The sequence below is a fragment of the Rhinoderma darwinii genome, chromosome 3 (assembly GCF_050947455.1).
Source record: "Rhinoderma darwinii isolate aRhiDar2 chromosome 3, aRhiDar2.hap1, whole genome shotgun sequence".
Lineage (NCBI taxonomy): Eukaryota > Metazoa > Chordata > Amphibia > Anura > Rhinodermatidae > Rhinoderma > Rhinoderma darwinii.
This window is the reverse complement of record NC_134689.1, coordinates 152,808,618-152,823,683: the sequence shown is the minus strand read 5'-3', so window position 1 is coordinate 152,823,683 and position 15,066 is coordinate 152,808,618. Positions and strand designations below refer to the sequence as shown.

Genomic DNA, 15,066 nt, shown 5'->3' with positions numbered 1-15,066 from the left:
CCCCCCACATGTACAAATGCACCAACCCACCCCCACACATACTCCCACCACATATGCACCCGCCAAACATGCAGCCGCGCCCCACACAACCCCTCCTCCCCCAAACATGTAAAACAACCCCACACGCACGCACACCTTACCTGGTGCCGGTCTTCACCAAAATGGCGCCGGATTTCCCTCTACAAACCAGCTTCTATGCTGGGTCGCTCTGAACTGCACATGTCACAGAGCATGCACATTTTCAGAATTAGGGCAGGTTCAGACATGGTGGAATTGCTGTGGAATTCCGCTGCAGACAGTCTGCAGTGGAATTCTCCTTTGGCCGTTCTTTACATTTGTTTCAATATGTTTTTAGGCAAGTTAGTTCAGACGTTGCGGAAAACTCCGCTGCGGAATATAGGCTGCGGTGCAGAATTTTACCTCCACAGCATGCACTGTCTGTTGCGGAGAAGAAGCGGAATTTCACTTCGAATTTCAGCCTTTGCAATGCAAAAACTGAAATCTGTGGCAAGTCCACTGTGTTTTCTGCAAAGTCTGAATTACCTGTCACATATGAAAACCCCTTTCCTTTAAAGCTAATTCAATTTCGCCAAATAAATTAACACCCTTTCTCTCTCCTCTGATCTCACTCTGACAGAACATGGGAAGAGACACAGGATTTTATACAGCACAGACTCTGGGATAATGTGTTACTGCAACAAACATACCTGTGAGTGGCATGATCGATTGCCATGGTGGCACTCAGGTCCCAATAGTATCACTAGATGTTAGTAACATCCAAATCTTGTTGTTGGGGCTGCTGTGTGGGACACAATCGCTAGCAAAGGAATGAACTTAAATATGTTGGTTTTGCACAAAGGCCAGCAAATGTGGATGTATATTTACAGTGGGTAGTCCTGAAGTGCTAATGGTATCTATATTAGGGACACAAAAAAGATCCGACTCATTAATACAAGAGCAGATTAAAAATCAATTTCCAGCAGCATGCAAACAAGGCTCAATGCTATGTGGGAGTGAGAACACGCACACACACACACACACACACACACACACACACACACACACACACACACACACACACACACACACACACACACACACACACACACACACACACACACACCTCTCTCTCTCTCTGCCTTACAGCCTATTGGATACGCCAATAGTATTAGATCATACGCCCAGCATTTTCTAAGGGTATGTTCACACAGCTTATTTTCAGACGTTTTTCGGGGCGTAAACGGCTGAATGCCTCCCAAACATATGGGAAACATCACTGGGAAAAACTGTGTTAGTTCCGGCAGGGCGTTTTTTACGCGGCCATTTGAAAAAAAAGGCGCGTAAAAAAACGCCCCTGTAAAAAGTAGTGCATGTCGCTTTTTGAGCCGTTTTTCATGGACAATCGAAAAACAGCTTCTAAAACGACTGCAAAAAACACCTCAAACATTTGTGATTTCAAAAACTGCTGAAAATCAGGGGCGGTTTTCCTTGAAAAACGCTTCGTATTTTACAGCGATTTTGCGTGTAAACATACCCTGAGGCTATGTTTACACGGGGTAATTTCATCCGTTTTTCGGGCTGTAAACGTTCCGAAAAACGGCTGAAAAATTGGAAGTCAGAACGCCTACAAACCTCTGCCCATTGATTTCAATGGAAAATACGGGGTTCTGTTCTGACGGGGCGTTTTTTTTTACACCTCATTTTCAAAAAACGGTGCGTAAAAAGAAGTGCACGTCACTTTTTGAGCCGTTTTTGGAGCCATTTTTCATTGACTCAATAGAGAAACGGCTCCTAAAACGGCCGTAAAAAAATGCCACGAAAAACGCTAGTTTGATTAAAAAAAAAAAAAAACGCCTGAAAATTAGGAGCTTTTTTTCCCTTGAAAACATCTCTGTATTTTCAGCCGTATTTTGTTAACCGTGTGAACATAGCCTAAGTGTACCACACACAGTACTATCTTCAATCACGACACCTATATAAGACAAGGGATCCAGGTGAAGACATCCGGGGATCCAGGTGAAGACATCCGGGAATCCCACAATTCCAACATGTCAGCCAGAGACAAGAAATATAGATACATGACTATTATCTGCCACTAGAGTGGCTTATGTCCCCTCTTCTTTCTTCTCAAAACAGGGATATATTTGAACCTGAGAATCCTGCTATTCATTACCAGTACTACACAAACACACAGCTACTCCTCGGTTTCCTTTTTCAGCCCCACTGTGCATGCAACTCCAAGACAGGGAGCGGTGTGGTTACAACAACAAAAAACTTCTGAATTTATCCCCAATTACACCTGAGGAAGAAATTCATATTTTAAACTAGTCTTCATTTATTCTGACTTCAGCAGCGTTATATCACTTTTCAGAGAATAGACTCTCCTTTTCACCTAGACCTAATTTTGATCAATTCACTTGGATCAAAGATGTAAACCTGTTTGCCTGTAAACTATCATTACAAGAGTATCGTGCTAATATTTAGTCAGATCTCAGACAAACTCTGAGAAGAAAAGATTAGGCCATTAGGATTCTAGAGAAACTTGAGATAGAGAATGATCTTGGTATCGATAGTGTTAAAGCACCTTTTACTTTATTACATCCTAGATCTGTGAATACACCACCTTCTTCTTAACATGCAAATATTGAGACTTTTTGAAACTTGGTCAGTCAGGATCTTAGACAGTTTAACTGAAACAACTATTCACTCTAATTTGTGTTCTGAAGAAATAATAGCGCTGAACAATGTGTGAGTATATCCATTAATGGGGGGCGGGGGTAGTTATTTTAGGATAAATATGAAGATATAAATATGACCCATAAGCTCCTGAAAGTAAGAAATACTTTATATGGTTTTAGAAAGTAATTTAACTGCATGTTTACTAGGCCCTTTTACACCGACCGATAATCGGCAGGTGCATTGAGCGCCGATCAACAAGACTTTAAATGGTCCAACAGTCTGGTTCAGTAGGCTACACGATCATGGGGAAGACTGCAGACTTAACAGTTATCCAGAAGACAGTCATTGACACCCTCCACAAGGAGGGTAAGCCACAAAAGGACATTGCTAAAGAAGCTGGCTGTTCAGAGTGCTGTATCCAAGCATATTAATGGAATGTTGAGAGTAAGGAAAAGAAAAGTGTGGTAGAAAAAGGTGCACAAGCAACATGGATAACCGCAGCCTTGAAAGGATTGTCAAGAAAAGGCCATTCAAGAATCTGGGGGAAATTCACATGGAGTGCCCTGCGGCAGCTGTAGTCAGTGCTTCAGGAGCCACCACACACAGATGTATCCAGGACACGGGCTACAACTCTCGCATTCCTTGTGTCGTTCCACTCATGACCCAGAGACAACGTCAGAAGCATCTTACCTGGGCTAAGTAGAAAAAGGACTGGTCTGCTGCTCAGTGGTCCAAAGTCCTGGTTTCAGACGAAAGTAAATTTTGCATTTCATTTGGAAATCAAGGTTCCAGAGTCTGGAGGAAGAGTGGAGAGGCATCAATACAAGTTGCTTGCGGCTTAGTGTGACGTTTCCTCAGTCAGTGATGGTTTGGGGAGCCATGTCATCTGCTGATGTTGGTCCACTGTGTTATATCAAGTCCAGAGTCAACGCAGCCGTCTACCAGGAAATTTTAGAGCACTTCATTCTTCCCTCTGCTGACAAGCTTTATGGAGATGCTGATTTCATTTTCCAGCAGGACTTGGCACCTGCCCACACTGCCAAAAGTACCAATACCTGTTTAATAACCACAGTATCACTGTGCTTAATTGACCAGCAAACTCGCCTGACCTAAACTCATAGAGAATCTATGGGGTATTGTCAAGAGGAAGATGAGACACCAGACCCAACAATCCAGACAAGCTGAAGGCCGCTATCAAAGCAACCTGGGCTTCCATAACTCCTCAGTAGTGCCACAGGCTGATAGGCTTCATGCCACGCCGCATTGATACAGTAATTCATGCAAAAGGAGCCCCGATAAAGTATTGAGTGCATATACTGTACATAGTTTTCAGTAGGCCAACATTTCGGTATTAAATATCATTTTTGAAATTGGGCTAATTTTCTGAGAGACGAAATTTTGGGTTTTACTGAACGGTTAGCCATAATCATCAACATTAAAAGAAAAAAAAAAATGCTGGAAATTGTGTGTGTGTGTGTGTGTGTGTGTGTGTGTGTGTGTGTGTGTGTGTGTGTGTATATCTCTAATATACGACTATATGCCTCAGCACTTGACAACCACGCTCTGTAAATTTTACAGGGTCTGACACTGGCTGTGTTGCTGTGGTTCTTAAACGCTTCCACAATAATACCACTCACACTAACTCATGCACGGCTCAATAGCGTCGGCAAACATCTGCCCATTCATTTGAATTGGTCTTGCGATGTTATGTTCCGACGGTCATTTTTTTTACGCCCCGCTGTCAAAAGGCGGGGCGTAAAAAAGACGCCCGCGTCAAAGAAGTACCTGTCACTTCTTCAGACGTAAATGGAGCCGTTTTCCATCGACTCCATGGAAAAACAGCTCCATTTACGTCCGTAATGGACGCAGCGAAAAGCGCCTCAACATGCCATTACGGCTGAAATTACGGAGCTGGTTTCTCCTGGAAACAGCCCCGTAATTTCAGCCGTAACGGATGCTGCCGTGTGAACATACCCTTAGTGGATACGAATAGATATGCATATGACCTATAGCAAGCAGGCAATTTGCTTTTGATTTATTGCAGCTGATTTATTTGGAATGCCTATAAATCAGGGTCCACTGGGGGAAATGTCAGCAGTGGTCTCGCTGATTGGTTTCACTGATTGGTTTAGATAAGGAAATACTTCTGTGATGCGATATGAGGTTATTTAAACCTCAGACTCAGTGTTTCATTCATCATCGCCCTGTTTACCCCTGAAGACGCAGATTCACAGCAAAACTCATGTGTTGTTGGTGGATGGGGTTGACCTTGCTTTTTAATTTGAGCAGATTCTAACGTGATTAGTGCATGTATAGATTGTGTTTTTAATCTTTTTGAGATCAAGTACCTCCTAATAAAAATCGGTCATTATAGTTAATTAATTTATACGTTTATTATTCTTTTGTCCGTATTACAGAAAAAGGGTATTTTGTGCCTGTTTTGGCAATGTGTTTTTCCACACTGTGTAGTATTACCTTATTCTTCTCAACATCATAAGGCCAGAATGCATCCTGCAAAAAATCATAAAGATGAGTTTTGTTGATATTTTGGCCAAGATACTCAAGTTCGCAACCTGTGTCAAGGTTCCTCTTTGTTATGCGAGTTCCTACACTAATATCACAAACGTATCACAGAATATGGGAATCAAATCTACTCAAAATCACTGAAAAAAATCCATACTTACTGATACAAAGGAAGTTTAAAAAGTGATTTCTAGCAGCATGCAAACAAGCCACAATGCTATATAAGCGCGTTAACACAGGTGCAAAATACTGTTGCGCGTTCACTCACAAGCATACCTCCAAACCGTCCCGGATTCAGCGGGACAGTCCCGGATTTCGGGCGGTGTCCCGGGCAGCCGGGGGTATGTCTTGCTGTCAAACTAATTCTAAAGCAGGGAACAGTCAGCTCCCTGCTTCAGAATTAGTTCATAGTGAAGAAGCAGAGGGAGCTCTTCTGCTCGCCAAGGACTCCCTGGGCACAGCGCTACTTTTAGCGCTGTGCTCGTTGAAGCCATTGACATTACTGTCCATATATGGACAGTGACGTCAGTGGCTACTCCTTGAGCAGAATCCCTGTTGCCGATCTGGCCGGGGATTCCGCTCCCAGAGGAAACCCCTGAGGTCACTGTCCATATATGGACATTGACGTGAGTGGCTCCTCCTGGAGTATAATCCCCGGCGAGAGTCGGCAATGGGGATTCCGCTCAAGGAGTAGCCACTTACGTCACTGTCCATATATGGACAGTGACATCAGGGATTACCTCTAGGAGCGGAATCCGTGGCCTTTGCTCTGGCTGGGGATTCTGCTCCTAGAGGGAGTCCCAATGGGGAGGTGGTGCTATCTACATGGGACACAGTGAAACAGTGCCCATGTACATAGCGCCACAATCTACAAGGCACAAGGGGCAGCTATGGGGGCATTATGCTGTATGGGGGCTTCTGAATGAGCATTATACTGCATGGGTGCATATTCTGTATGGTGGCAGCTGGAGGGCATTACGCTGTGTAGGGGCAGAGATTTGGTATTCTACTGTGTGGGAGGCACTTTGGGAGCATGATACTGTGTGGGCAGAATAGGGTGTGTATGGGCGGGGATTGGGTGGGATTAGAGGCAGGCCTTAAAAGAAAAAAATTGTCGCTGTGCGCGCCGCATCGTTTGTCTCTCTTTGTGATACTTGAAAGTTGGGAGAAATGCTCACAAACATATAATCCTTGAGGGGGAGGTTATTTTGTATTACAATTGCATGCAGATAAGGCTTATATAGGTTGCCAGTCGCACGGTTATGAGTAGTGTACCTTGCTGGCTTACTGTCTATATTACTTTTATTTTTTGTTTTTTTAAAGTACAGGGTGGGCCATTTATATGGATACACCTAAATAAAATGGGAATGTTTGGTGACATTAACTTCCTGTTTGTATATGGGAGGGGGGAAACTTTTCAAGCTGGGTGTTGACCATGGCGGCCATTTTGTATCCAACTTTTTTTTAATGGGAAGAGGGTCATGTGACACATCAAACTTATCGAGAATTTCACAAGAAAAACAATGGTGTGCTTGGTTTTAACGTTACTTTATTCTTTCATAAGTTATTTACAAGTTTCTGACCACTTATAAAATGTGTTCAAAGTGCTGCCCATTGTGTTGGATTGTCAATACAACCCTCTTCTCCCACTCTTCACACACTGATGGCAACACCGCAGAAGAAATGCTAGCACAGGCTTCCAGTATCTGTAGTTTGTTGCTGCACATCTCGTATCTTCACAGCATAGACATTTGCCTTCAGATGACCCCAAAGATAAAAGTCTAAGGGGGTCAGATCGGGAGACCTAGGGGGCCATTCAATTGGCCCACGACGACCAATCCACTTTCCAGGAAAATGTTCATCTAGGAATGCTCGGACCTGACACCCATAATGTGGTGGTGCACCATCTTGCTGGAAAAACTCAGGGAACGTGCCAGCTTCAGTGCATAAAGAGGGAAACACATCATCATGTAGCAATTTCAGATATCCCGTGGCCTTGAGGTTTCCATTGATGAAGAATGGCCCCACTATCTTTGTACCCCATATACCACACCATACCATCAATTTTTGTGTTCCAACAGTCTTGGAGGGATCTATCCAATGTGGGTTAGTGTCAGACCAATAGCGGTGGTTTTGTTTGTTAACTTCACCATTCACATAAAAGTTTGCCTCATCACTGAACAAAATGTTCTGTGTAAACTGAGGGTCCTGTTCCAATTTTCGTTTTGCCCATTCTGCAAATTCAGTGCGCCGATCTGGGTCATCCTCGTTGAGATGCTGCAGCAGCTGGAGTTTGTAAGGGTGCCATTTGTGAGTAGCTAATATCCGCCGAAGGGATGTTCGACTGATGCCACTCTCCAGTGACATGCGGCGAGTGCTACGCTGTGGGCTCTTGCTGAATGAAGCTAGGACAGCCACTGATGTTTCTTCATTAGTGACAGTTTTCATGCGTCCACATTTGGGCAAATCCAACACTGAACCAGTTTCACGAAACTTGGCAAGCAGTTTTCAAACTGTAGCATGGGTGATGGGTGGTCTCGTAGGGTGTCTTGCATTGAAATCTGCTGCAATGACCCGGGTACTGCGTTCACCAGACATCAACACAATTTCTATCCGCTCCTCACGTGTTAACCTCTGCGACATGTCAATGGCTGTAAACAAAGAGAAGCTTGTAAATAACTCATGAAAGAATAAAGTAACGTTAAAACCAAGCACACCATTGTTTTTCTTGTGAAATTCTCGATAAGTTTGATGTGTCACATGACCCTCTTCCCATTGAAAAAACTAAAGTTGGATACAAAATGGCCGACTTCAAAGAGTTTGAAAAGTTTCCGCCCTCCCATATACTAATGTGCCCCAAACAGGAAGTTAATATCACCAACCATTCCCATTTTATTTAGGTGTATCCATATAAATGGCCCACCCTGTAGATTAAAATTATGTAATTCTTGTAAATTGCCCGTAAATCAATTTTCATGTTAATTAACCACTTTCTTTTTCTTTCAATTGTCTTCTTATTGAAACTGGAACAAGGGCAAGGGGAGTAGAGTAGACTAGCACAGGTAATAAATCACGGAAAATGATTCACATAAAAAAGAAACATAAATACGAAAGGTACAAGGTACATTGACATGAAATAAATGGAGGTGAGGAGCTATCTGGAATCCGTATAGAAGTGGAAGAACATGTTTAGAATCCAACAGTGTTCATTTAGGAGAACCTCAAAAAGTCCATTAGAGATGGCTAGAATGGTGAGCCCAATGAAGTGGCGGTTTGTCAGGCAACCGCTTGAGGCATGTATTCACAGAAATGTGTAGACCCATGGGGAGTCCCATTCTTGCATAAGAATTATGTTTAGCATTTTATAAATATATGACAAGGAAAGGTAAGAACAGAAGGGATGGGAGGAGGAAAGCATAGGAGTTTGAATTTGGGGGATAGAAAGTATTGTACAAATATTGGTTACTGCAAGGGTGAGAAAATATGCAATCCAAGATGACACCCTTGGGTATGTCACTCAGAGCGGCCCTGTAGTCCTCGCAGAACTCCACTTGAGGCTGTCCAATGTGTTTACTAATGCTGGCTGTTAGGTATACTATATAACGCACATCTCTGATCCTAATATTTCATGACTAGATGGTGGAGTTCCTTGTTTCTAATGAAGTGCAATGAGGCACTTTTCTGAAGTACGGATGTGGAAGAGCATTCTGGTGCCATTTCTACTAATAACTGGGGGAACAATAAGAAGTATATGCAGGGGATCCAAGGGGATAGTGTAATGCAACACATCCGCAATCAAAACACAATCCCCAAAAATGTGGAATAGGGTCCCTGGAAGCCTCTGGTACCTCCAGCACTTGTTGGAAATTAAGACGTGTTGAATTAGGAAGGGTTAAATTTGTGGAGCAGTGCCGGAGTATGGTACCAGTGCATTAGCACTTTGTACTGATTTTCATTATAAAAGGTGCACAGAGATTGTTTGGGTGCCAACTAGAGTTTTCCATTTATAACTATTTGTTATATGCTGGGTGTGTGGTCCACGACGGCAAGTGACGGAGTTGAGCTGCAAAGTAATATTTGGTTGTGTCAGGGAGGGCTAAGCCTCTCTTTGGCACACTAGCCGTCAAAACAGTCCTATGGATACAGTGGCAACAGTCTTTCCACAGAAGTTTCAAGAAGGTTGTTTGAATCTTCAGGAGTAATTGATGTGGGACTGTTGTTGGTAGGGTTTCGACAGGTATAGAAACTTAGGCAGTAGCGCCTTAAGGCTTGATTCACACGGGCATTGCGCATCTCGGACGTGAAAAACACGTTTTTCACATCTGAGGTGCATCCGTGCTTTGTGCTGCGGGATCCGATGTCACACTTCGTACATAGACTAGAGTCTATGGAGGGAGGCGTAAAGCATGAAAAAATAGGACATGTCCTATTTTCTCACGGACCCTTCACACGGTACATTGAAACAATGGCCGTGTGAACGGCCACATTGAATTATATAGGTCCGTGTGGCGGCCGTTGTTTCAACAGCCTTCACACGGATAGTTAACGCGTTTGTGTGAATAAGGCATAAGTGAGAGATGCAGGGAATTAAGTTTGACAGTAGGTTCTTGACCTCTTGGATGAGTGAAGTAAAATTATGATGGTGAAGTATGGAGTGTGAACTTTGTACTAGTGATATGAACACCTAAAATAGCATGCGGTAGTTTAACTGCAGACCTGAAGAACAGTCCCTCCAATGCTTTGACAAACTGTCCATGGAAGCCCAGATGTTCTAGGGTTGTGAACCTAAATGGCCAACAGAGGTGATCAAGTGCCTTTTTCGCATCAAGTAGCAGCATTTGAATGTCATGATTCTTAGTTCTATCTAGAAGTTCAATGATTCTTTTAGTATTGTCCGCAGTTAGCTTGAAGGGCACAAATCCTACATGGGGAAACCATGCGTTCAATTTTCTAGTCAGCAACTTAGTGAAAATGTTAAGGTCTGAGTTGAGAAGAGTGATCGGCCTGGCTTCTGCATGATTGTGAAATGTGAATGGAGCTCAGAGGCCAGAAAAGGTTCAGTGAGAGGATTTAACATGTTCCCATATGATTAATAACATTAAATAAGGGAGGCTACCTGAAACAGGGTACTTGGAACCCGGGATGTCATTATAGTGTTTGAGATTACATCTCTGGAGATCTCACTGTTGAGATTGCCATGGCTTCCTTGGGGATCAGCAGTTAGGACTGGAAAAATTGGAAAAGTACCTGGTATTTTTGAAGATCGGTTTTCTCTACTGTGGGGATCATGAAATTGGTGCCAATGCAAGTCATATAATGCGAATGGTGCTGCTTTGGACTGTGATGTTTTTGTGTGTATTTATCTATCTCTGATTTTTTTATTTCAGGATCTCCACAGAACAGGTTGCAGTTCCTATTGTGGACAGGAGGCAGAACAGGATAGAGTGGTACTTAAACGTGTGCTTTTGGCTTATGCCAGATGGAACAAGACTGTTGGCTATTGTCAAGGATTTAATATTCTGGCTGCCCTTATCCTGGAAGTGATGGAAGGTAATGAGGGTGACGCACTTAAGGTGGGTAAAGCCACTTAACATTCTCTTTTGGTGCACTAAAGGTCAAGTTAGTAATCTTATAAGTTTGATCAAAGACAGCAGTTGTACCTTTTAAAGGGTTATTCCCAGAATCGACAATTATTGCCTATCCATAGGAGAATGGGGAGAATGGTGACCGCAGCGAGGAGGACATTGAATGATGACTGATTCAGTCAGTCCCATAGACCGCTGCTCCATTCAAGCTCCTCCTTACTGCAGGGGTGCAACGAGGAGGAATGAGGAGCTCAGTCTCTTACCTCTATATAACCTACAATATGTATGTTCGTGAGAAGTAGGAGACAGATGGAAGGCCGTATGCCTTGACGATCAGGCTACACAGGGTTTGTTTATAGCCTGTTACCATGTAAACACATAGGTCTGCGTATGAGTTGTAGATATAAACCGATTTTTATTTTGGACTATTTGCTAAGTTTCTTCACTTTTTTTATTTTAGATGCATTCGAACATTAACAAAAAGTTGGTTACGAAGGTGGTACTTTCTTTTAACCCCTTTACGGCATTTAACCCATTAATGACATGTGATGTACTGGTGTGCGGCAGCCGTTAATGGGAAGTATGGAGCGGGCTCACAGGCTGAGCTCGCACCATACACCGCGGGTGACGACTGTGTTACACAGCCGACTCCTCACTGCAACGGGCCTTCAATCACGACCGCGGCATCAAAATTTTTAGAATCAGGAGGGCGTCCCCTCAAATACGTCATCCAGCCCCCCCCCCCCCCCCCGCGTGGCACGATCGGTCATATACAGTGGCAGCCTGAGGGACTAAAAAAGGCCTTCAAAGGAGACTGCCAGAATCACGATATACAGCAATACATTAGTATTGCAGTATATCATGCAAGCGATACAACGATCGCTGCTTCAAGTCTCCTACGGGGACTAATAAAAAAAAAGGTAAATAGTTAAATAAAGATTTTTATAATGTTCCAAAAAAAAATAATTAAAAGTTTAAAAAAAAAATCCCTTTTCCCATTTTTTTCCCTAAAGCAATGTTAAAGAAATAAAAGTTAACATAACTGGTATCGCCGCGTCCGTAAAAGTCCAAACTATCACAATATAGCGTTATTTAACCCGCTCGGAGAACGGCGTAAAAAAAAAAATATATAAAATATGCAGATTGCTGTTTTTTTGGTCACCTTAGCTCTCCCAAAAAAAAAAAAAGGAATAAAAAGTGATCAAAAAGTCGCATGTACCCCAAAATGGTATAGTGAAAACTAGAGCTCGCCCGCAAAATGTAAGCTCTCACACCTCTAAACTGATGGAAAAATAAGTTATGGCTCTCAGAATGTGGCGACACACAACTTATTTATTTTTTTTAACATATTTTTTTTTTTTAGCAAATCGTTTTATTTTTTAAAAGTAGTAAAATTTGGTATCGCCATAATCGTATCAACCTGTAGAATAAGGTGAATATCTATTTTTTACCGCCTGATGGACGGCGTAAAAACAAAACACCCCAAAAAATGGTATCGCTGTTTTTTGCCCATTTCACCCCACAAATAATTTTTTACCAGATTCCCAGTACATTATGCAGTAAAATAAATGGTCCCATGAAAAACTACAACTTGTCCTGCAAAAAACAAGACCTCATATGGCTATGTCGATGAAGAAATAGAAAAGTTATGGCTTTTGGAAGACGGGGAGGAAAAAACGAAAATGAAAAACTCAAATTAACCTGGTCTTTAACCCCTTTAGGACACAGCCTGTTTTGGCCTTGTGGACACAGATGATTTTTTTCAAATCTGACGTGTCACTTTATGTGGTAATAACTCCGGAATGCTTTTACCTATACAAGCGATTCTAAGATTGTTTTCTCGTGACATATTGTACTTTGTTAGTGAAAAAATGTGGTCGATAAATTCAATATTTATTTGTGAAAAACGTCAAATTTTAGCAAAAATTTGCAAAAATTAGCATTTTTCTAAATTTAAATGTATTTGCTTGTGAAACAGATAGTAATACCACACAAAATAGTTACTAGTTAACATCCCCCATATGTCTACATCATTTTTTTTTTTCACGTACTTTTATTGTTCTAGGACGTTACGAGGCTTAGAACTTTAGCAGCAATTTCTCATATTTTCAATAACATTTCAAAAGGCTATTTTTTCAGGGACCAGTTCAGTTCTGAAGTGGCTTTGAGGGCCTTATATATTAGAAAGCCCCCATAAATCACCCCATTTTGAAAACTGTACCCCTCAAGGTATTCAAAACCGCATTCAGAAAGTATTTTAACCCTTTAGGCGTTTCACAGGAATTAAGGCAAAGTAGAGGTGAAATTTACAAATTTCATTTTTTTTGCCGAAATTCATTTGTAATAAAAAAAAATCTGTAACACGGAAGGTTTTACCAGAGAAACGCAACTCAATATTTATTGCGCAGATTCTGCAGTTTTTAGAAATATCCAACATGTGGCCCTAGTGTCCTAATGGACTGAAACACAGGCCTCAGAAGCAAAGGAGCACCTAGTGGATTTTGGAAACTACACCCCTCAAGGCATTTTTCTAGGGGTATAGTTAGCATATTGACCCCACAGTTTTTTTCAGAATTTAGTGGAATTAGTCTGTGAAGATGAAAATCACCTATTTTTCTGTGGAAACATAGAATTTTTTCATTTTTACAAGGAATAAAGGAGAAAAAGCCGCCCAACATTTGTAAAGCAATTTCTCCCGATCACGGCAATACCACATATGTGGTCTTAAACTGATGTTTGGACCCACAGCAAGGCTCAGGAGGGAGGGAACGCCTTTTGGATTTTGGAGCGCAGATTTTGCTGGATTGGTTTTCAGTGCCATGTCTGGTTTGCAACGCCCCGGAGGGAGCAAAACAGTGGAAACCCCCCAAAAGTGACCCCATTTTGGAATCTACACCCCTCAAGGAATTTTTCTAGGGGTATAGTGAGCATTTTGGCCCCTCAGGATCTTTTTTAGAGCTAAGGTGACCACAAAACAGCGATTTTGGCGCTTTAAATTCTTTATTTATTACAGCGTTCACCGTGCGCAATAAATTACGTTTTAATTTTTTCTGCCGGTCGGTACGATTACGTCGATACCATATGTGTATAGGTTTTTTTTTTAAGTTTTGCAGCGTTTGCACAATAAAATTAAGTTTCTATAAAATAATTTATTTTCTGGGACACGCTATTCTGAGCCGTAACTTTTTTTATTTTTTCGTCAAAAAAGCTGTGGGAGGTCTTGTTTTTTGCGGGACGGGTTGTAGTTTTTATTGGTACCATTTTGGGGTAAATGCGACTTTTTGATCACTTTTTATTCTATATCTTGGGAGGGGTGGTGACCAAAAAATAGCGATGCTGATAGTTTTCCGTTTATTTTGTTTGCGGCGTTCACCGTGCGGAAAAATTAACATTATAGTTTCATAGATTGGGTCGTTACGAACGCGGCGATACCAAATATGTGTACTTTTTTTTAACGTTTCATTTTTTCCCTATAATAAATGACTTATTATAGGAAAACAAAACCTTTTATTTTTACTCTTTTATAAAACATTTTTATTAACTTTTTTTTACTTTTTACACTTTATATTTTTGTTTATTAACTTTTTTTTTTACTTTTTACATTTTCTTTTTTTGACCTGCAGCTTTGATCGCTGCTAGAATACATTACACTACCTAGGTAGTGTAACGTATTCCAACTGTCAGTGTGACGTCACAGTCACTCTGACAGTTGGTCTACGAGGATCAGCAGAGGCTGATCCTCATAGGCTGACATACATGGCAGACCCGGGGGCCGTTGTCTGGCCCCCGGGTGCCATCACAAGCATCAGAAGCCCCCACGATTACATGGGGGCTGCTGATGCGCTACAAACCCGCTACATGCGGAGATCGCACTCGAGCCCCGCATGTAACGGGTTAATTGCCGAAATCAGCGACGATGAGCCGCTGATCGGCAACACTGGAAAGTGTCAGCTGTCGGGGACAGCTGATCTCCAAGTTCCCGATGCACACTGTCGCCGACAGTGTGCATCGGGAACGACACAGTGACTTCCTGTCACTCTGACAGGAAGCCTCTCCGGACCAGCCGAAGGTTGGTCCTGATGGGCTTCTGTCCATGGCAGACCCGGAAGCCATTGTTTGGCTTCCGTTTGCCATACTAACTATCGGCAGACCCCGCTATTTCGGACGGGGGTTTGCCGATATGCTAGAAACCCCCAAAATTCGGCGATTGCACCCGATCGCCGAATTTAAGGGGTTAATTCGCCGAAATCAGCAGCAAAGGACCGCTGGCCGGCAAGAG

The 15,066-nt window shown here is 42.3% G+C and overlaps 1 protein-coding gene across 5 annotated transcripts in view; it reads left to right on the top strand.

Annotated features, from left to right (window-relative positions):
* The window catches only part of TBC1D30 (TBC1 domain family member 30), a 123,839-nt gene that overhangs the window by 82,869 nt on the left and 25,904 nt on the right, over window positions 1-15,066 (top strand). For all 5 annotated transcript variants that reach the window (XM_075856890.1, XM_075856891.1, XM_075856893.1 and 2 more), the window contains one exon: window positions 10,590-10,775. In XM_075856890.1, the coding sequence (XP_075713005.1) occupies window positions 10,590-10,775 (186 nt within the window). The remainder of the gene's footprint in view (window positions 1-10,589; window positions 10,776-15,066) is intronic.